Source organism: Octodon degus, unplaced genomic scaffold, assembly GCF_000260255.1.
Source record: "Octodon degus isolate 3935 unplaced genomic scaffold, OctDeg1.0 scaffold00059, whole genome shotgun sequence".
NCBI lineage: Eukaryota > Metazoa > Chordata > Mammalia > Rodentia > Octodontidae > Octodon > Octodon degus.
The window spans coordinates 3,126,159-3,147,609 of NW_004524635.1; the positions used below are offsets into that span (position 1 = coordinate 3,126,159).

At 35.4% G+C, this 21,451-nt stretch overlaps 1 protein-coding gene and 1 pseudogene across 1 annotated transcript in view; one reads left to right on the plus strand and one right to left on the minus strand.

The window, feature by feature from the left end:
* Window positions 1-556: 556 nt before the first annotated feature.
* LOC101585338 (ubiquitin-conjugating enzyme E2 E2) overlaps window positions 557-21,451 on the plus strand; it is a 324,620-nt gene continuing 303,725 nt past the window's right edge. The window contains exons 1-3 of the mRNA XM_004634182.3: window positions 557-576; window positions 5,331-5,514; window positions 14,598-14,648. Coding sequence (XP_004634239.1) covers window positions 5,339-5,514; window positions 14,598-14,648 — 227 coding nt within the window. The 5' untranslated portion in view covers window positions 557-576; window positions 5,331-5,338. The remainder of the gene's footprint in view (window positions 577-5,330; window positions 5,515-14,597; window positions 14,649-21,451) is intronic.
* On the minus strand, window positions 11,819-12,183 carry LOC105742545 (annotated as a pseudogene).

The following is a 21,451-nucleotide window of genomic DNA, read 5'->3' on the forward strand; positions in this document are numbered from 1 at the left end:
CGCCCCCGCGCGCGTCGGCCGCCCGTCCTGGGCTCGCGAGGCCCCCCTCAGGTATTCGCCCGGGCCGCGCGGTGCCCCCCGCCCGCGTGCTCCCTCCCGTCGGCGCCCTCCCCACTTTCCCGACCTCCCCTCCACGCCGCAGGTCCCTGCCCGCCCCGCTCGCGCCCTAGTTCTCGGCCTCTCCGATCCCCGCGTGCCCGGTTCCCTGCGCCCCCTCCCGAGAGCCTCCTGCCCCCGTTTCTCGCCCTTTCTACCCCTCCCCCTCCTTCCCATCCTCCCCCCTCGGCTTCGTCCCTCCCTGCCCTTCTTTACCCCCTTTCCTTCTCAGTTTCCCATCCTTCTCCACCCTTCCAGCCCTTTCCCTCTCCGAACTGCATCCTGGAACTAAGTCTTTGCGAAGTACAGGATAAATGTCACCATGGAAAGTGCCCGGCTCGATCCTTTGCTATTTTCCCTAATTGCATAATTGGTGCACATGGTGTCTCCCCTAGCCAGAGCCGGGTCTGGTTCCGCTGTTGCTGCACCTCGGTATCCCGCCCGGAGAAGACCTTTTGGGGTGTACGTGTGTATGCTCTGGTGTGTGTTGTATTGCTCTTTTGTGATGCCTGGTGCTTGTGACAGTTGGAATCCAAAGCCCATTTTCCTCTGGTTTCTTCTCCGCAGCCCCCACTGGCCTGATTGGAAACTGGATTCCCTCTGTCCCCCGCCCGCCCCTCTCTCCTCTCTCCTCTCCTGTCTTCTCATAATGTTTTGATCCTTTTGCCCTTTACCATTTCTAATGAAGGTAAAGCGTGGCTTCTTGTGGCTTTCCCCCCCTCAACCCACTAAGCAGAAATGTCAGTCTATCGTCTCTTAAAGGAAATTAAGGCACCTTCATAAAGACATCCTGTGCTTGGTAGCTTGATGCATCGTTTTGTATTGTGTATCCTTGAGTGTTTACTTGAATATTTTTATTTAAAACTACAAAAGGAAGTGCTAGGATTTAACCTTCAAATTATCTTGGCGGTTCAGAAAGATTTTTAAGCTCTTAGTTTTTATTTCCCGATTCTTTGAAAAGTATGGTTTTGAATATGTGATCTTTGAGGCTGGACTGTGGCATTCAAAATGTTTTTACTCAGCTAGTTGAGATGCTCCTTACTCTTTGGAGTTTCATGTATGGGATTATGAAGAACTGGAATGTTTTTATATGACCTACACCATTCTGGGTCCCCAAGAATAAGACCCCCCCCCAGGTTCCACTATTATTTCCTCCAACTATATGTTTGTAATCAAAAGCTGTATATTGCTAGATGTTGTGCATATAATATAAATTGTTATTTTACATTGTAGAAAAGTTTAGAAATGTGAGTAAAACTGGAAGACACACATGACAAATTAAACGTTTTCTTGTTTAGAAATGCGCAAATGAAATCTTGCAGTTTTATACTATGAGATAAGATTATACAACTTATCCGGGGAGTAATGGGAAGTTATTGAGTGACTGATGTTGCTCTTGTTATCAGTAATATTTATAGCCAAATCGTTACATATTTATAGGAAATGTGAGTTTCATTCATTATATGTTACTAATTTCTAGGACTGTAATTAGTGTAGAGTACATAGCTAGTACAATCTTAAGCAATTTGTATGTTGAACACATTTAAATTCTTAAATGTAACACGTTTTAAGAAAATGTACCTATTTTTATATACAGAAACAAGTTTTACTTGGGATGTAAGAAAATTAATTCATGTGTCTTAGAAACTGCTATTGAAGATTGTGTCAATGTTCATCATCCTAGAATTTAATCTTCCTTCTAGATTATAAAGTTAGATTAAATTAGCTATATAGGAATTAATTTTAAAAAGTTAATTTAGAAGGCAATATTAAAAAATTCTAAGCCAGGAATTCTTATTTATTTGTACTTTAGAGAGATAAGACACCAATATAATACTTGGAACTAAATGATTTGTAGACTTTCTTCATAAAAATTAGTTATCCCTGAGTAGTATGATAATTTTTTTTGCATATTTTATCTGGATTCAGATATCAGAAAACAAAACCGGCAAGAATTTCACATTCTTGATATTTCAGAAAGATATAAAAGCTTTCCTTCTGAAAGACTTTATATTGGGTATCAGTGGTCTCAGATGATTTTATCATTTGTAGGTTAAGATTTGGATGAAATACTGTGTTTCAGATCAAAGGTGAAAATACACTTTTTTGTATGAAATTGGAATTTATGATGCTTTTTGGTCCTCTTTAATAGGTTTTTTTTTTGGCGGGGGTAACCCTTACAAATTTGTTTTATTTTATTGGGTATTGAAACCAGGGCCTTGCACTTGTTGGGAACACTCTACCACTGAACTCCACCCCAGTGTTCTAGTAGTATTTTCATTAGTTCTCTGTTGGAACTAATTTTTACCTTAGCTGTCCTCTGATTTTCTAGTGTAGTTCATGATGAAAACATGATTTTAGATTATGCTCATTCTACCATTGAGTCGTCTTTTTATAATTGTAGCATTATAGCATATGTAAATGCACATCAGTAAGAATATTGAGAAGAATATGTAGCTTTATAACTAATTTGATACACACCTGAAACTCGAGACATAGTTTATTTAATCTTACTTAAACTGAAGCTGTAGCTTCACTATAATAGAACTTTATTTCATTTAGGTTCTCATGTATTTGTCATGTAATGGATTGCTTCTGATTTAAAATGTATGAAATGACTTCTCATTCATTTCATAATTCTTAAAATATTGTTGGCAACATTTTGCTGTATCTAAGTGCCATTCTCTGAGAATTGTTCTCTCTCACTCCCATGCACATCTGCTCTATCTAATGTGCCATTATGTACACACTTAGCAGGTTTTAAACTGTTGATATATTGTAAATGGAAGAAATAAGCTGAAGAAAACCAATATTAAACCCAAGAATGATAATTTAAAGTGAAATGAAAAATGGAAAGAAAAAGAAATACTTGGTCTTTTAGAGAGGGACATGAAACACACTAATACACAATTTCAGTATTAAGTGACTTCAGTGCTCATAAAAGATGTCATATAGTTGTGGATACTGATATTCTCCTTTTACAAAATAGATAGAAAAGTAGATTTCTTGTCTGTGTGTGTTAGAACTCTTTGGCCGACCTGGTTTTTGTTTAGTGTGAGAGAAGGTCACTCTTAGGGTTTAGGAGAAGTGGTGATATGTATGCTGCCCCTGAGGGCTTTCAGTATTTTCTGTTGACTTTATCTCTGTGTGATTTCTTATTCTTTGAACCCTTTTGCAGTGCTTTTCCTTTATACTATTTTTAGTTTGTTTAACTATAAAAATTTCAATCAACAAAAATCTATATTACAAAATCACCTTTAGAATAAGCAGTGTCAACTAGCTATTTCTACTAAGTTATAGGAATAAGCTGTGCTGTATTTGAAATGTCCTTCTTTTACTTTTTCTTGATCATACCAGAAACTGTTGTAATCTGTCATAATTTGAGAAATCAAATATATTCTTTTTCAAAAAGAATATGTTCGGTTTATCTTTTTTATTTATATTTTTGAGCTACAATCTCCTATATGTAGCTCAGGCTGGCCTCAAACTCCCTAAATAGTTAAAAGTTGGCCTTGAACTTGTGATCCGCCCTGTCTGAGCCTGTCTTTAATGAGAGTTATTTTGTGCTGTTAATGGTACATCTTATGTGCAGTAGTGTTTTCTTGTTTAGTTTTTAGATAGGGTCTCTTCATGCAGTTCAGGCTAGACTTGAACTCAGTCTCACGGTAATACTCCTGCCTCAGCCTCTTGAGTGCTGGGATTATAGGCATGTGCTACAACACCTGGTGTAGTTCTTTTGTTTAAGAAAGTGTTAGAGAAGGTGGCTACATGGTACGCCAAGCAATTCTTATGACAGCAGCATAGTGAGCACTTTAAAATCTAGGTAATGTTTTTTTTAGTTCAGTTCTGGATTTGTCAGCACATTACAGTAAGCTAGCTGGATCTTAAGTATTCATAGTAATTAAACTAAAAAAGTTGATTTTAAAAGAATGACAGTGGAAAGGGAAATAGCCTCTTTTCACTTAACTGGCCACTTTATGTATCTGCTACCTGGGTATTAAGGGATTGAGCTGGGAATCAGGGCTGGTTAGGGAGCATGAACTTAGAGCAAAGGGAATTGAAAGCCTTCAGGGATATTTCATCCAACTGTGAAAAAAAAAAAAAAATGAATTCTTCAGTGCCTCAGTACGGTCCCTATCCCTTGGGAAATGTAGTTGCTTAGTACCCTGCGTAGCTGGGTCACTGCTAACACCAACATATGGTTCAGTTTTTCTTCAGAATCTTGGGGGCTTCTGTGTTCTTCTGTTTTCTTAAAGCTTATTTAACACAATTTTTACTAGTTCAGAGGATTGTTAACCTTAACCCAGGCTTGAGGATATATATATATATATTTTTTCCTTGAGGATATATTGATGGATGTAAATATGAATGTTTTGCCTGTTTATGTTTCTGTGGCTGTTTTTACCAACCTCCAAAAAATTAGTTACACAAATAAGCTTACTAGTGTGAATTTCTCACAACTGTATACAGAGGGCTTACCACAGAGCATGAGCACGGTGCATGGCAGACATTAGGTCCTCAGTCCTTTTAAGTATCAGATTTTTTGAGGTACATACTATAAATTCACACCTTTCCTTTGGTGGTGGAGATTGAATGTGGCAGGATTTCTACTTCAGGACTATACCTCCGGCCCCAAATTTACCCTTTAAAAATGTACAGCTCTGTGGTTTTTATACTATTTTGAGTTGTGTACTGTTAGCATTATCTAATTTAAGAACATTGTTACGACTCCAAAAGAAAACCTCATGCCGGTTAGCAGTCACGCTGCTTTCTCTACTCATTGCCGTTGTTCTCTGCACGAGATCTCCGTGCATGCTGACCTTCTGTATAAATGGACTAGTACAGTTTGTGGTCCTTAGTTACTGGCTTCTTTCACTTAGTGAAAGATTCGAGGTTCATCCTTGTGGGAGTATGCAGATACTGTACGCCATTCCTTTGACTGAGTGATAATTCCATTGTGGGACTAAATCACAGTTTGATTATGCATTCATCAGTGGACATTTGAATTGCTTCTTTTTGTCTGTTATAAGAAAGTTTATTATGAACATGTGTATAAATTTTGCATGAGTGGATAAAAGAATTTATAAACCTGTTTGTTTTGTAAGTGGCCAACTTCCATTTTATTTTGAGTTTTACTTAATTCTATTTTCAGGCTCAGTTTCTTTCCATTCTGGGGGTATCTCATTCTAGTCCTCCCCACAGCTGAATAAATGACTTTTGATTCATTAATCCAGGATCAAAAATGTCCACTGAGGCACAAAGAGTTGATGACAGTCCAAGCACTAGTGGAGGAAGTTCTGATGGAGACCAACGTGAAAGTGTTCAGCAAGAACCAGAAAGAGAGCAAGTTCAGCCCAAGAAAAAGGAGGGGAAAATATCCAGCAAAACAGCTGCTAAATTGTCAACTAGTGCTAAAAGGTACTATAGTTATTAAAACCATTTAATTTTGGTATCACTTTATCATCCTAAGTTTTAAAAAAAATTTTTTTACTTGTATTTAGTCATTTTTCTGGGGTGTGGGCCTTGAAATTCATGGATTTTTATATCCTTTTCATTGGGGAGAACCTATAGTTAAATGGCATGACACATTTATAAAATATATATTGATACTCTATATATTTGTATCTTGTCAGGAGATAATATACAAGTATGTGTACAAGTATGATGTTTTGATTTGTAACCATAAATACTGACCACAAACATTTGTTAGACATTAAGAATCCATTGAGGTAATTATTGAGTGACAGTTCATTTTCTATTGCTCCTTGTCATTAAACTCAGAAATGTTAGAGTTAACGAATGCATCTTGGTTTCATGACATTAGGCAGTTTAAGTCTTGATGTAGCTTTTTCTCTTTTCCTAGAGAATAGCTAGATCTGGAAAATAGCTGTTTGAATGGTCTTTATTTCCTCTAGTCTCTTATGATGATGATGATGTCATTGGACTTAGAATGTGTTTTGCTGTTGTTACATTATAGAATATAACTTGGAAATAATTGGAAAGGTATATTGAATTTAATAGAGTCTTACCTGATCCTATAATTTTGTTTTTATGCTTAATACTTTTTCAGAATAGCAGATAATAAGTATGAATAAAAGTATGTCTGGTGTTAATTTTACTTTCTTCCCATAGCATTTGACTTAGATGTAGTGGAATGTCTGAATGCTGAACAGTAGCTTTTTATGTTGGTGTATAATGTAGAGTAGGGGAAACTTTTCCTCAAAATCAGACCTTTCCCTCTGGCTGAGTCAATCTAGAGGGTTAGGAGAACTTTCTCAAGTCATGTGGTGAAAAATTTCAAGAGTTACAAGTGGTCAGCAGTCTGTTCTAAGGGGCTGAGTACTCAGTTTCTCTCTTTGAAGGGTGGCTGGCAAAGGAGTTACATGATAGTCATGGCTTTAAACACTAAATCTTTAAACTTTCCTGATAGAACATGTTATGGTGGGGGAAAGCTTCAGTTTGGGCTGTCATACAAGTCCCAGGGGACTCAGCTGCCTGATCTTTTCTACTGCCTACTCATGGATTGGGCAGTGGCTGAGGAAACTAACTTAGCTGTTGGCTCTTCAGAGTATTTTCATAGAGAGTTTTCAGAATAGGGAGACAGTGGCCTGAGTAGGTCTATAGAGAATAGAGTTCTGGTGGGTTTGTATTCCCGTGATTGTTAGTTAACAAAGGTATCTCTGTTGTTTATGTGGGAATACTGCTACAAAATATCTGAAAATCGTATTTTGAGGTGCTGATTAAAAAGCAGATCCTTCTTATGAAAGAGGGTATACTGTTTAAGATTTGAAATTTTTACTTCATGCACTTTTTACTCTTTTTAATACAGCACATACAAAAAGTACAGGTTACATATTCTGGCCCAGTGATGGATTTCATGAGGTCAAAGTACAGAGAGAAGATATTTTACTCCCTTTTTAAATAGGATGTAAACCTATTTTAGTGATATTTGTAGAGTCCAAAACAGTCCCTGATTGTCACAGTAGGAAATAGTAGTACTATTTTGGTAAAAGTAAGAAGTATCTTTTTTGAGTTGTTTCTTGACTAAAGGACTCCCTCCATCGGCAGATTCATTTTTGTGAACCTGTGATTTTTTTTTTTTCCAATTCTGACTCATGATTTTCCTCTTCAAGATCCTTAGGCAGGTTATGGATAACATATGAATTGGCTTAAGTCATTTGCTGTTTATTTTAAATATAAAATGTTGCTTTATTGCCAATTTTTTAATGAAAGAAAAGCTTATCTTCCTCCTTTCTCTTACTCCAGTACAGTTAGTAAAGTGGGTTGTTTCCCATGTCTACTAAAGTTCTCAGAAGTTAGGAAAGAACTGGGAGTCATGAGGACAAGGGGACTCGTATCCTTTAATTTCACTATTATATCCATAGTGCCTAGCACAGTAGGGTTATATTTAATTACTGCTTGCCTTAGAACACTGAGCTTGCCCTCTGGATTAGGAATATTTTTTAATGCATATTAGAATTTCAGTTGGGATTCAAAGTTAGAGATAGTTTCAATATATACTTTAATTTATACTTTTTATTTGTAATGATTTTTTTCATGTGAGAGATTTGTCCCAAATATTGTCATTGTAGGAGATAACCAGTAGCAGTGAAAGCTTTCACTCAAGAGGTGGGATCTGGATTTTAGTCTGGATGGTCACTCTCTAATCTTGGATGCATAATTTAATGTCTCTAAAGATTCGGTTTCTTCTTTGTAAAGTGCAGATAATGGTGTCCTCTATGGAGGGCTGTTATAAAGACTAAATGTGATAAAATGTTTGCACAGAGTAAGCACTTGTAAACTGGTGCTATCATTTATAATCTGTGCCAGTTAAATGTCTTCAGTGGTATTTCTTAATCCATTTGGTATAGACTTTGGCAAAATGAAGAATGTGTTAACTTAAGAGGACAAACTATTGTTAAACTAGAAATATTCAAGTCCTGTAATTAAATACACTTTAAAGTAGCTCAGGAAAGGTACTTTGCATGTAAGGGTTCAGTTACTAAGTGAAATTAGTTCTACTAATCAGAAAGCTAATAGCTTCTATATGATAAGTATTTGTATAGTAAATTAATTAATTAATTAATTTATTTATTTATTTATTGTGGAACTGGAGATTGAACCCAGGCCCTTACGCTTGCCAGGGAAGCGCTTATTCTACTGAGCCATCTCCCTGACCCCTGTATAGTAATTTTAGACTAATTTGTTGTAGAAATGTTTCCTTAATTCTTTCTTTTTCTTTTTTTTCTTTTTTTTTTTTTTTTTGGCGGAACCGAGGATTGAACTCAGGTCCTTGCGCTTGCCAGACAAGTGCTTATTCCACTGAACTATCTCCCCGGCTCCCTAGAAATGTTTCCTTAAAAAAATTAAGTTTTGAGGTAGTATAGAACAGTGACACATATAGAAGTATTTAAGCAATGGTATAAATTAATCTGTTTTTTTTTTTAAAGTTAGAAGAGTATAGTTACATCTTTGAGCACTCAGGAGGCTGAGGCAAGGAGGACTTCCTTAAGTTGGAGGCCAGCCTGAACTATGTAGTGAGACCCTGTCTCAAAAAAATAAAAAGTAAAAAATTATATGCATGTATGTGTATTTACATCTTTGATGCATATTTGCCCTTCTTTGGCAAGAATTTGTTTCTTTAAAAATTGGCATGTTCTTATCACAGTCTCTTTTTATATCATTTTTGCTATATTTGCAAGTTTATAGTTAGATCATGTTTACAGTGACAAATTCATATGATTTTGATTAAATCAACTAGTCAGATAAAATGTCTGTTTTGAAATCTTTGTTGAATTGACTCTGCTGATTTCACACATTTACTCATCTGTAGAAATGAATTAATTCAAATTTATTTCAAATTGACTTTGCTCAGTAGACATTGTGATGTCACTCAACACTTGATATAATACTGTTCTAGAAATATTAAATTTCTGTTAGGCTCACAGGCTGATCCCAGCATGTTCCAGTATAAACTTTTATTGTACGAGCTCATCCAAGTGTATTTTCCTTTGGAAAATGTAGTAATACTCCTTGTAAATAATATTTCATAATCACTTTTCTTAATTCAAAATGTTCTTTTCAAAATTAAGATTCTAAAATTAGGATATTTCTTCCAATTTTTAAAAAATTTAATTAATTTTTTTTTTATTTGGTATCAGTGATCGAGCTCAGGACCTTGTGCTTCCCAGGCAGGTGCTTATGCTGCCCTCTGGCCTGCTTCTTCCAGTTGATGTACAGGAGTATTCAGTTGGTATTATGGTTTAAAATCAGTGGTGCTTTGTAACAGGTACATAGTATATATCACCATTCAGAATTAAACTCTAGTATTATTTGCAGAGTGGTAGTGTATTTCCTAGAGACTGCTTTGACATTATATTTTAATAATTAGTTGTATGATGCTTTCTTCAGAATAACTGATTTCAGTGGCAAAGGATAAGGGTCTTTAGGTGACTGATGCAGTCTATAGGGGAATATCGAAAACCATCCGGCTGTGGTATGATGAAGAAATCACGTTTATATGTCTCAGTGTTTACATATTCTTGTTCTTCTTGGCACTGAATAATTTACTACTGAATATTCTTTACTCTAGATTGTATGTGTTTGTGTGTGTGTATGTGCGTATTTTCTATACATACTGCTTCATTTTCCAGAAACATTAATCCAGTGTGTTCATTTTAAAATAAATGCATCTTCTTCATTCTGTACATTTTTGGTATCATTCTTCAGTTAAGTTAGGATGAGTTATGAGAGTTATGATCCTTTCTTTTTTTAAAAAAGCAAGTGATAGCCCCATGCAGTACTATTACTGTGCTCTTGTCATTCAGATAAACTACTAGGTGAGGTCATATAACCTGAAATTCAGTTTATAATTTACTCTTAACTGGTCTTCCTATATGCAATTTTATATGGGAATAAATTGTAGTATCTAATGGGAGTTGGAAATACAATCATTTAGTTAATTCATGTCTAAATAAATTTGTCTTAAAGCTTCTGGTAAGAAAGAGGTGTTTGTATTCTTTTGTTTTTTTGAGACAGGGTCTCACTATGTAGTTCAGGCTGGCCTTGAACTCACTAAGTAGCCCAGAGTGGCCTTAAACTCTGCCTCAACCTTCTGAGTGCTGAGATTGTAGGTGTACACAACCACATCTGGCTGGAAGAGAATTTTCTGAGTCTTTGACCTTACCTGTGTAAAATGACTAGCCTTAGTTTCCTTATCTTTTAAAAGAGCACTGATAAAACAGTAAAAGGGAATTCTGTGAGATTTAATTTTCATTGTTAGTTGTTTAAAGCCATGCTATATAGTGTGCATGACACAGCGGGCACACAGAACTCTTTCTGTTAGCATTCCATCCAGTTGCTCCAGCATCCTAGCACCAAATAATAGGTTTTGTTTTTGTTTTTGTTTTTGTTTCCTAAATTAAAAGGATTTCAGGATTAAGGATTCAGGTTTAATTGCAATGTTGGTACTTTGTGATAAAAAAGTAGGTTTTGTGTTGCAGTTTGAGCCCTTGGTCTCTAAAAGGGTTGTCATCACTGGTCTAAAGACATCATGTACAAGGTGTATGTAAATGTGAATTACTGATACTTAATTTTCCTTACCTTGAGGGACAGTACCTGAAATAGCTTCTTCCTTATCCCACATGTCAAGACTGAGAAAACAGTACATTGCCATAATCACAACTTCTGAGATAGAATTGAATTGCTGTCATTGAAAACAGCAAGACATCTTGCAACCATTTAAATAGCAATTCTTAGTATAATCTTTTCTGTCAAAAGAAATACAACTATTCTTAGGTACTAGTGGCTCAAAATGTGATATATTGGCTCACCACTCAGAGTTGTTGAATTTATCAGTAAATTGCTTTTTGTATTGAATAATAAAGGTCTGGAGTGGTTTAAATTCTGTTAGAGCATTTTATGACAGAATTATGATTTATAAATTTTTTAAAATGAAAAGGGTAAGCATAAAATAGGACAAGTTATTTAAAATTGCAGACATTCTTTCATGTCAGAAGTAGCCAGCCAGCTTGCTTCCCTCCCTCCTTCCTTCCCTCCCTAATCTTCCTTCCTTGCCACGCTGGTGGTCCCGCTCAGGGCCTTGCGCAGGTGCCTACTACTAAGCTAGGCCCCATCCTCAAAACACCTCTCTTTGATAATTTAAATGTGTTCTTTTGAATTCCTATTTTTTTCTTTTCTCAACTTAAATGATTTATAAGAATTACTTGTACTCAAAAAAAACCTGTTGCTTCATTAGAAAGCACCAGTTTTTACTCATCTCTCTTTCACCAGCAGTCCTAATTCCATTTCCCTAAGGAAAAGTCCTGGTCGTCTCTGCTGGTAGCCTTACTGTTGATTTTCTGCATGACTCTAAATACTTGTTTTGTATTTGTTATATTCTTAAATGATATTTTTGATTCTTTGTTCTGAAATTTACCCAATTTTTCCTTCCTTGCCTTTATTGGTAGTTACATTTTCTAAAAAAGAACATTGGTTGTCTTTAATATATATTTAGCATATATGTCTGAAGCATATATTTAATCTTGTATTGTTTTTCTTATAAATTTCAACAGTATTTTCTGATTCTCTGCTTTGTAAAATGGAGATTATTTTATGTATATTGGTATTCCTTCATCCATTTTGTTAGCTATACTTTATTTCTACAGGTTTTTCTTAGCTATACTTCATTTAACATTTTCTTTTTTTTTAATTTTTACTTCTTTAATGAAGCAAAACACAAAAACTGGCTTGATACACATTTACATATAACTGCTCTCACATTTGCAAGTCAACAGGTTGGAAAAGCCAGAGCATCTATTATAACTGTATGAGGAGCACACTATGTATTTCCAAAGCTTATTCCAACCCATTTCTTCTTTTATATTCTGAAACATCTTCATTATGTTGTTTGATGAGATAGAACCAAAGGAAGGCGGTGGTGCCCAAGGTCAGCCCAGCTTTCAGCCAATCTGGTTTGTCATTCGGCGGGTCGCGCACGTAGAACTTTGAGTGTGCTGAAGGTCCGCGTGGGATCCGGGCGGGAACCAGCAGCTGTGACAAAGAGCGCAGCAGCCCGGGCACCGTCATCTTGCCGATGACCCCCTAACATTGTCATGTTTTAACATTTACCTCATATAGTATAACTGTAACACATCCTTTGCTTTGTGAGTAAAGGACCAGTAATTGTATAACTGTGAAATTGTCAATGCCAGATGAAATAGGATGTTAGATTTAGGTTTCCTAAAAGTTCAGTATCTCCTCGGCTGCCAAATCAATCACAGCATTTAGGCAAAATCGGCAAAATAGATTACCTCCTCCCCACACACATATCTTTTACTTCACTAAGATTATTATTTTCATTTTTAAAACCTATGATTTTCTTACATGGGTTTTTGACATCTCCTGCTCTTGAATCTTTATTATGTCCTTAAGCATTCCGTAGTTCCATTTTGTTTGTTGTAAGTTATTTGTCATATATCCACCTACCACCCTCTCTTTGTTTATTTTCTTTTGCTTCTCAGATGATGGGAGGTGATCTTGAATGGCAAAGGTGAATATGTTTGTGCTTATTTTGCCATTTTTAACTTGGATTTATCTAGTAGTTTTGAAGTGCTTGATTTATACTTTGGTATGGAATTCATAAAAGGAGTTCTGTTGTCTCAGATTTTTGCTACTTCTTGTCTTATAGTTATGGGCCATATGTTCTTTTATGCATCTAAACAGATTAAGAATCTGTCTTAAAAGGAAATTATAGTGTGTTAAAGATAAAAAGAGAGAGCATGGAGTTTGTTCTAATTACTTTTTCTATTTTATGGGATAGAAAACTAAGGCGCAGAGAGAAAAAAGTATTTCTGCCCACAGACTTAATAACGTAACAGAATTAACATGAAAGTTTTTGTCTTTCAATTTTTTAGTCTTGCTTTGACTCAGAATCTCTCTCCAACCTTGAACTAAATGGTTTAGAGGAATGAAAATTATGCTAAGTATAATGCAGTTCCTTCAGTACGTTGGTAACAATCCTATTAGAGGAGTGGCGTCCTTTTTTCTGTAGTATTTCCTGATGTTGTTTTTAAAAAGATACAGAATGAAATTGACCATAAATTTTGTTTCAGGTTTTTTAAGGTGCTTTAGTCAGCTCTCATTTGTATACTGTCCATAGTTGTCATCAGACAGCAGGCATCCAGATGTTCATAATCTCATATTTAAAAAGCAAAACAAAGGAGGTGAAATACTTTTGAGAATTTATTTTCAGTGTTGAGTGTTGATTTCAGGACTTCATTCATGATAGATTGAGAACTTCTGTTTGTGCATGTTGATTTAACAAAACTATGTAAGACATGAATGATAGGAATTAAGTGTAGTTTTCGAAAATAGTGTTGTGCTGTTCGGCCTTACATAGGGAGTTAGATGTTGTTAAAACATCAAAGCACTCATCACTAGTGCCTGTGCTCAGCATGTTTGTGCCCCTGGGCTCAGCCCCCAGCACAATTTTGTCAACACACACCCCCCAAAAAACAAAAGTGAATTCCAACTCATAGAACAGAAGTGAGGTTAATTCTTTTCTTCTTTGCTATGAAGCTCATGCACTGACATTAAAATAATTATTCTTGCAATATTAAAATAATTCTAGCAGAAACGATGGCAACAGGGTCTGGGGAAATGGCTCAGTGGAATAAGCACTTCCCTGGCAAGTGCAAGAGTCTGAGTTCAATCCCTGGTTCCACAAAAAAAAAAAAAAAAAGAAAAAAAGAAAGGATGGCATTAGCTTGAAAGCCTCTACTGCTCCAATTATAGTAGTTTTAGGAAGGATTTATTATTATTATTATTATTATTATCATTATTATTATTATTTGAGCTAGGCTGTCACTGTCTAGTTCAGGCTGGCCTCAAACTTTTGATGAGCTACAATGTCCAGCTAATATCATATTTATCGTACTTGTGGTAGTTTCAGATGTTTGAATGAGATCCTGATATTCCATTCTTCATCAGTTGATGTGATTAATCAATATGCTTGGATTCACTTAATATCATCAGCTTTACATTCTTTGTGCAGATGTTCTAACACAAATTAGAAGTTAGGACAACCCATAAGTAGTATAGCAAATGTTTCTAATTTAAACTAGGGGGGCTGGGGAGATGGCTTAGTAGAATAAGCACTTCTCTAGCATGCGCAAGGGTCTGAGTTCAATTCCCGGTTCCGCCAAAAAAAAAAAGTAACAAAAAAAATAAGCTAGAAAGTTTGGTTAGTGGGAACAGTGGTTTGATGAAGTCATAATGTTGCTTTTATAAGTCTGTATACACTGATAATGGACACTCTCAGTTTCTGTAGTTATAAAAACTGGCAGGAATTACTATTGTTGCTGTATATGATGCTTAACACAGTATTAGCATATCAAATTAAAAGCATGCAAAATGAATTGTTATTATTAAAATGCAATATTTTAGTGAAAATTAACATGTGAAAACATTTTGACATAATTTCTTTTGTCTTTATTTTAAAGAATTCAGAAGGAACTTGCAGAAATTACTTTGGACCCACCTCCCAACTGTAGGTAAGTACTTACTGTTTGTTTTTTACCTATGTCTACTGCAGAAGATAACATTTACACTGTTGTTTTGATGTATAATTGTAGTTTAATGAATCATTATGGTTTGCATGTAAATGACTGTGGAGGACCTTGGTGGTTATTTCTGTACAGAAATGGAGTATTCAACAAGTATATTTATAGTGGTGAAGTGAAGTTGTTAGTGGTAGTATAGTGCATTAATAAGATGATGAAATTACAGGGTAACACACAATTATCTTTTAGTGGAAGAGGCCTTTAAATGATTTCTATAATGATAGAAAATAGTGTAGCTAAAATATTTGCTATTTAGTAATTATTCATTTGTCTTGTTGAAATTGATGTTCTAAAGTGCAGGACTATTTTATGTGATTGCTTATGGTCATTGGTTACCATTAAGAAAGGGTAATTTGAGGCAATGATGTTAAATCGAAAACACTGCCTTCCTTTATGATCACTTACGCCAATTTTCTGGTCAGTTGTTACCTAGAGAAAGTAAAGGTGCTTGCCTAGAAATGATTGTAATGATGTGTAGGTATATAGAGAAAGAGAAGAATATGCTTCTACCTTATATTGTATCTTGCATTTGGTGCAGTAGTTGGAAAATGGCTGCTTTACTCGTTGTTGTTGTTAAATACTGGGAATTGAACTCAGGACCTTGTGTTTGCCAAGCAGGTGCTGTGCCACTGAGCTGTATCCCCAGCCCTGTTTTACTCCTTTAAGACATTTAGTCTTGTTTTGGTACGAGTTCAGTGTTAGAACCAGACCAACATTGAATATTTTGTAATTTAATTGATAGTCTTATGGATTAAAGATGAAAAGGTAAATAAAATGAGAATATTTATAACATTGAAAGCAGGTAGAGTATGTTATTTGGTATTATTTCTGATTGTATTGACCTTATTTTCATGTTGAAAACAAAGATTAATGAAAGTGAGAATTCTGGAGATGATTATACTATACTGATAAATGGCTAGTTCACAATTATTTTATGCAGGAAAATTTCTAATAAGGCTTATGATGTTTGTGGTGAATCCAGTAGGGTTTTTTACATGAGAGTTAATACACAGTGCATAAACTTGCAGCAATGTTTAAAGAATGTGCTCACCCCAGGAGCACAAAGAATTTTTTCTTAAGACTATTTAAGACTTTTTGTCAAGTAAACTTGTTATGTCGAAGCTGCTTCTGATCATTGTTTATCTTTTGGTGGATTAATTTGTGTGAAAATTGGTTTGAATTAGGTAAAAAAATTACTTGTTTTTTAGAATAGCAGTTGTTTTAATGACTTGAATCTGTTTTAAAACTGTCATAACATGTATATTATTTTTGTAACATTTTTATTCAAACTGAATTTGTAAATTGTACACTTGATGCACTTTTTGCTAAAATCATGACAAAATAAATGTGGTTTAATGACTTCAAGACTCATTTTCATAAATGAAATCCACATATATTGTGCAGTGCAGACTGCAGCTTTGCTTTTAGATTTTTTAGTACTGGGGATTAAACTCAGGACTTGCACTAGCCAGGCAGATGCTTGTGCAACTGAGCTGTCTCCTTGGTCCTTGCTCTTAGACATTTTGATCAGTTGATTTGGTTTGATTTTTTTTGAGAGGACTCTCCCTTTGGACTTCAGAGTCTTGAACTCACTGTGTAGCCTAGGCTGGCCTCAAACTTCTGGTGATCTTCTTGCCTCAGCCTCCTGATTTTAGAGATTACAGGCTTATTCACCACATCCTGCAGTTATTTTTTTAATATTGTTAACTGGATAGTGTGATTTATCTTTGATTCGTTACTGGTAATACTTTCACCTTGATTAAACCAGTATTATAAGAATGCCTGAAAACTTAAAAGACTGAGAAAAAGAATTACATATTAGCTATTTAAGTGGTTTTTTTTTTTGTTTGTTTGTTTTGTTTTGTTTTGTTTTGTTTTAGGCCAGAAATGCCTTTAGGGCATTTCTGGTTTGCCATGACTATCTGGGTTCGAACCACAGAAGCTTGAGCTTGAGGGCTTTGTTTAAGCAGGCACTTTAACAACTGAGCTACTGGGCAGGCCCCCCGATATTAACTATTTAAGTAAAAATAATTGAATTATATTTTTCTTTACAATTAAGTTTAACTGTGGTGTCATGTGAAATTTGGAGGTTGACTTCCATTGAGTTTTAGCAAGTGATACCATTATTAATTCCAGTGTGGACGCTAGAAAGAAAATAAATAGTTTTGATTTCCAAATGTAGAAATCATACCTAATAAACACTTCAGTGTTCAGAAAGATACCTACATTGATTAATTTTAAGGCTTATGGGAACTTGCAGGGAAATCCACATGCAGTCTGAGGACTGGATCACTATTACTGCTTTAGAAGCAAGGTCCTTAGAGCAGTTGGATGGCTTTGTGTCTTAGTTACTTTATTGTTGACAAAATAACCAACATGCACAAGTAAAAGGAGGAAAGGTTTATTGTAGCTCACAATCTGTACAGGTTTCAGTCCCTAACTGGCAGGCTCCAGCACAGGGCAGCAAGGCAAAGGGTTATGACAGAAGAGAAAGAGCTGATGGTAAGGAGAGTAGTACACAGGGAGCCTGTCTTCTTTCCATTTTTATCCATCCAGTTAATTTTAACTCCTATTGGGTGGTGCCATCCACACTTAACATAGATCTTCCTTCTTCAGTAAATCCATAGTCCACACCTAGAGTCATGCTAAACCAGTCAGTGGATTAATCCAGTATCCCTCACCCATCATCCAGTAGCTCCCGAAAGTCCCACCTATGAGTGTACCAGGCTTTATGGGGATATCTAGATTGAAACCATAGCATTCAGCCACTGGCCCCCAGACGACTCATGTTCGTTCTCTGTCCAAAATGCGTTTAATCTACCTCTAAGAATTGCCGAAGTCCTAACAGTTTCAGTATTGCCAAAAAGTCCAAGTCGTAGGTATAGAAAATTATACATTTTTGGTGTGAAATTTGGTATATGGTTACAGTATTCTTTTATAAATGGTAGAATGTATTTTGCTTGGTCTCCACTCTTGTGTTGGATAACATAACTGACCCTTGACACTTTGCAGAAGCTCTGCAACTCCTCAGATGTTTCCACACTACCAGCTGAGTTAGAGGTGCTGAGCTATTTTCCACGATTACTACTTAAGTGCCTTGGTATTGGGCTATTTGCATATTTTCTTTGAAGAAATATAGATTCTTTGCCTATTTTTATTTGTGCTGTCCTTTCTAATATTGAGTTGTAATAATTCTTTATATGTTTTGTATATAAATCCTGTGTATCACACATATGCTATACGAATCTTTTCTCCCATTCTGTGGGTGTTTTTACTCTCATGTCGTTTTTTTTTAAAGAACAAGCGATTGAACACAGGGTCTCAAAAATGCTCTGCTATTTAGCTGGATCTCCAGCCCTTTTAATTTTTTGTTTACTTCTATTTTGAGATAGGGTCATGGTAAGTTTCCCAGGCTAGCTTTGAACCAGTGATCTTCCTACCTCAGCGTTCTGAATAACCAGGATTATAGGCATGGCTACTCTGCTAGTTTTTAAGTTTGACAATGGTCTTTGAAGCACAAAAGATTTTATTTTCAATGGGCTGTGATTTATCTATATTAGTTGTTTTTGTTTATATGTTTGGGGTCTTATCCAAGAAACTTTCCTAATTAAAAGCCAAGATTTATATCTATTTTTTTTAAAGAATCTCATTATTTTAGCATTTAAATTTTGGTTTCTGATCCCTTTCGGTTAAATTTTGTATGTGGTCTGAGATAGGGAGCTACCTTTGTGTGTGTGTGTGTGTGTGTGTGTGTGTTTATACTAATTGCCCTAGCATCTAAAGACTATTTTCCTTATAGAATATCTTGATACTCATGTGGAAAATCAGTAAATCATAAAATTAAATATTGCTTAATGAAATTATTTTCCTACATTGACATATATTTCTATTCTTATGCCTGTGCACATAGTCTTGATTTCTGTAGCTTTGTAGTAAATTTTGAATCAGAAGATATATGAACACCAACTGGCTTATTTTTCATTGTCTTAACTCATTAATTCAGATATTCTCAGCATAGAATAGGCTATTATGATTGGTTAGAAGCCTAATTATTGACTTATCAGGTAGCCTACTTAATAGAGGAAAGTATATTTTCTAGATCAGAGTAATTGAACTAGCATGAGGGAGAGAGAGGAAGAAAGAGAGGGAGGATGGTTTTCAAAAGTGTATCATAAAACAGGAAGACATTTAGACAGAAATTGGGGACAGTGCCTATACAAGTTTGAGCTCCTAAGAAGAGCAATCAGTGCTAAAATCTAAATATTTTCACTAGTTCTTTTCCTTTTCTGATTATTGTGAGATCTGTATGGCAGTATATAGCTGTTAAAGGATTTCATATATTATCATGTCCTTTGATTTTTTACAACTATTCTTAGACTTCTGAGCTTAAGTAATGTACTCAGAGTTGCACAACCGAAAAAGGATTGATTTGGATTTAAATCCAGGTTATTTAATCTTTTACCCTTCATTGACTAGATAGAGAAATACATTTAAAGTTTGTGGCTATTTGTAGTTAATAAAAAGAAAACATACACAAATTCAACATGCAGGCAATCTGAAAGAGTTTATATTTGATTTGTATTTCTGAATTCCGTGAAACAGTATTCAATGGGAGCATTTTGAAAAGTAATTTTCTGATCATACTGTGTTCTGGCATAGTCCCGTGAGTAATTGAACTAGCATGAGGGAGAGAAAGAAAGAGAGGGAGGATGGTTTTCAAAAGTGTAAAAAAGGTCCGTGGGTGGATATGTGCCTCGGTGTTACATTACTAGTACATGTCTAAGGAAATGATTTATTTACATATGACCAGTCTTAATTTGATGTTTGCAAATGCCTGCACTTTATTGCCAGATTGGATTTTCTCTATTACTCAGCCTAGTTGTTGGTCACATTCCCCTACAGTTCAGTTTAGTATTCATTAAGGCTTAATAGTAGAGCTATGCTAGCCAAATGTAGAGTACAAAAATATATCCAGATGTGGTTCTTAATCCTTAAGATCTGGATACAACTAATAGTATTTAATGATGCTTACAGAACCATGTAAATAGGATATACCTGTAATTGAAAAGGAAGTAGAATTGGGTAATTCATAAAAGTTAGCAAATCAGTGATAGAACAACTCTTTAGAGAAGGATGTAAACTAGGTTTTGAAGAATGTGTAGGATTTGGAAAGGAGGAGGGAGATAGGGACTGCTTTAAGTAAGAGAATGAGTGTGAGCAGAGACATAGCTGGGAGGAATTGTGTATATTCATGGGACAAGGAGATCACCAGATTGACCTCCAACTCATATGTGAAGTAAAATTTATTAGGGGCTTTCTAGGAAAGATTTTAAATTACCAATTTTTATAGTTTGAGATTTTTTTTATTTTTATTTTTTTTAGGGAAGGGTCTACAGGGAGTTCAGGGTCTCACTACTAGGTCGGACTTGTAGTGATCTACCTGTTCAAGCCTCCCAAGAACTGGAATTACAGGGCGCGCCACCACACCCAGTCTCAATTGCTGTCTCAGTGTGCCCTGGTGGTGGGGCTGGCACCAGTTTGGCAGGCCTGGGGATCAAACTCCTGCCCCCTGTGCCTGCTTGCAGGCGCTTTAATCTGCTGAGCTATTTTAGTTTGAAATTTAATAAAAGACAATGGAGTTGTTTAGGTAAGAAAAAATTTGATATAGAAATTAATTTTAATTCTGAAAGTGAAGGCAGGAAGATCACTGTAAAGTTTAGGCCAGCTGGGCTACATAGTGAGATCCTGTCTTCAAAAGAAAAAACCCAAATCATTTCATAATGTGTAGTATGAAGTAGAGGAGTAAAGGAGAGGGTGTGGTTTACAGTGGTAGAAATTAAAGAGAAAAAGCAATAGCACAAATGGGAGATGATTTCGGATTGGTAGGCCTTGTTTATGGTATGTTTTTGTGAGACAAAATAAAGGATAATTTGTGAGACAGAGTCAAAAATGACTCTAAAAAGTGTTATTTGCAGACTAGGAGGATGCTGGTATCGATGGCAGAAACTGATTTACCGTTATGCCTTATACAGATTTATGCCTCCGCCTTTTGGTTAACTGCCGTGAAGCACTTACCCTTCTTGCCCTTCTTGCTAATTTTTGTAATCAGTGGCATTTTGTTTAGAAATCGTAAACCTCAGCTTTTTAATTGTATTTTATTTTCCTCTTTTTTCTCCTTTCATATCTGTGTCTTCATTTTTATTTACTTTGTTTTAAAACAATATTTATTTTTCATATTTACTTTTATAGTACTGCAGATTGAACTCTGGGCCTTTGGTACTTCCTTAGAGTTTTTGTGAACCAATTTAAAGCCTCCTGAGGACAAGACTTATCATTAATAAATATACGCTATGATTTACTGAACACTTATGTAAATGTGTGTTAGCAGACTCCTGGCATATTTCTTGCTGAGAAATCATTAACATAATACAATTTAAACACACATTGAAGGCCTGTGTTATATAGGATGCTAAATTATTCTTACCCATCTCTGTAATACAGATAATAAGGAATATTTTTTATCCTCTCCTATAAGTCTTTGAATCAGATGCTGCAGTGTTGCATAGTTTTACATAGACATGCAGACAAAAGTCTTATAGATATACCAGGTGACTAGATAGCTAAGAGTGTTTGGAGTAGCATGTGTATCAGAGTTAGGCAGTTTAGAACTTAAGAGTTTCACTCTTGTTGATATTCTCATTTCTATACTTTTATTAATTTTATTTATTTATTTA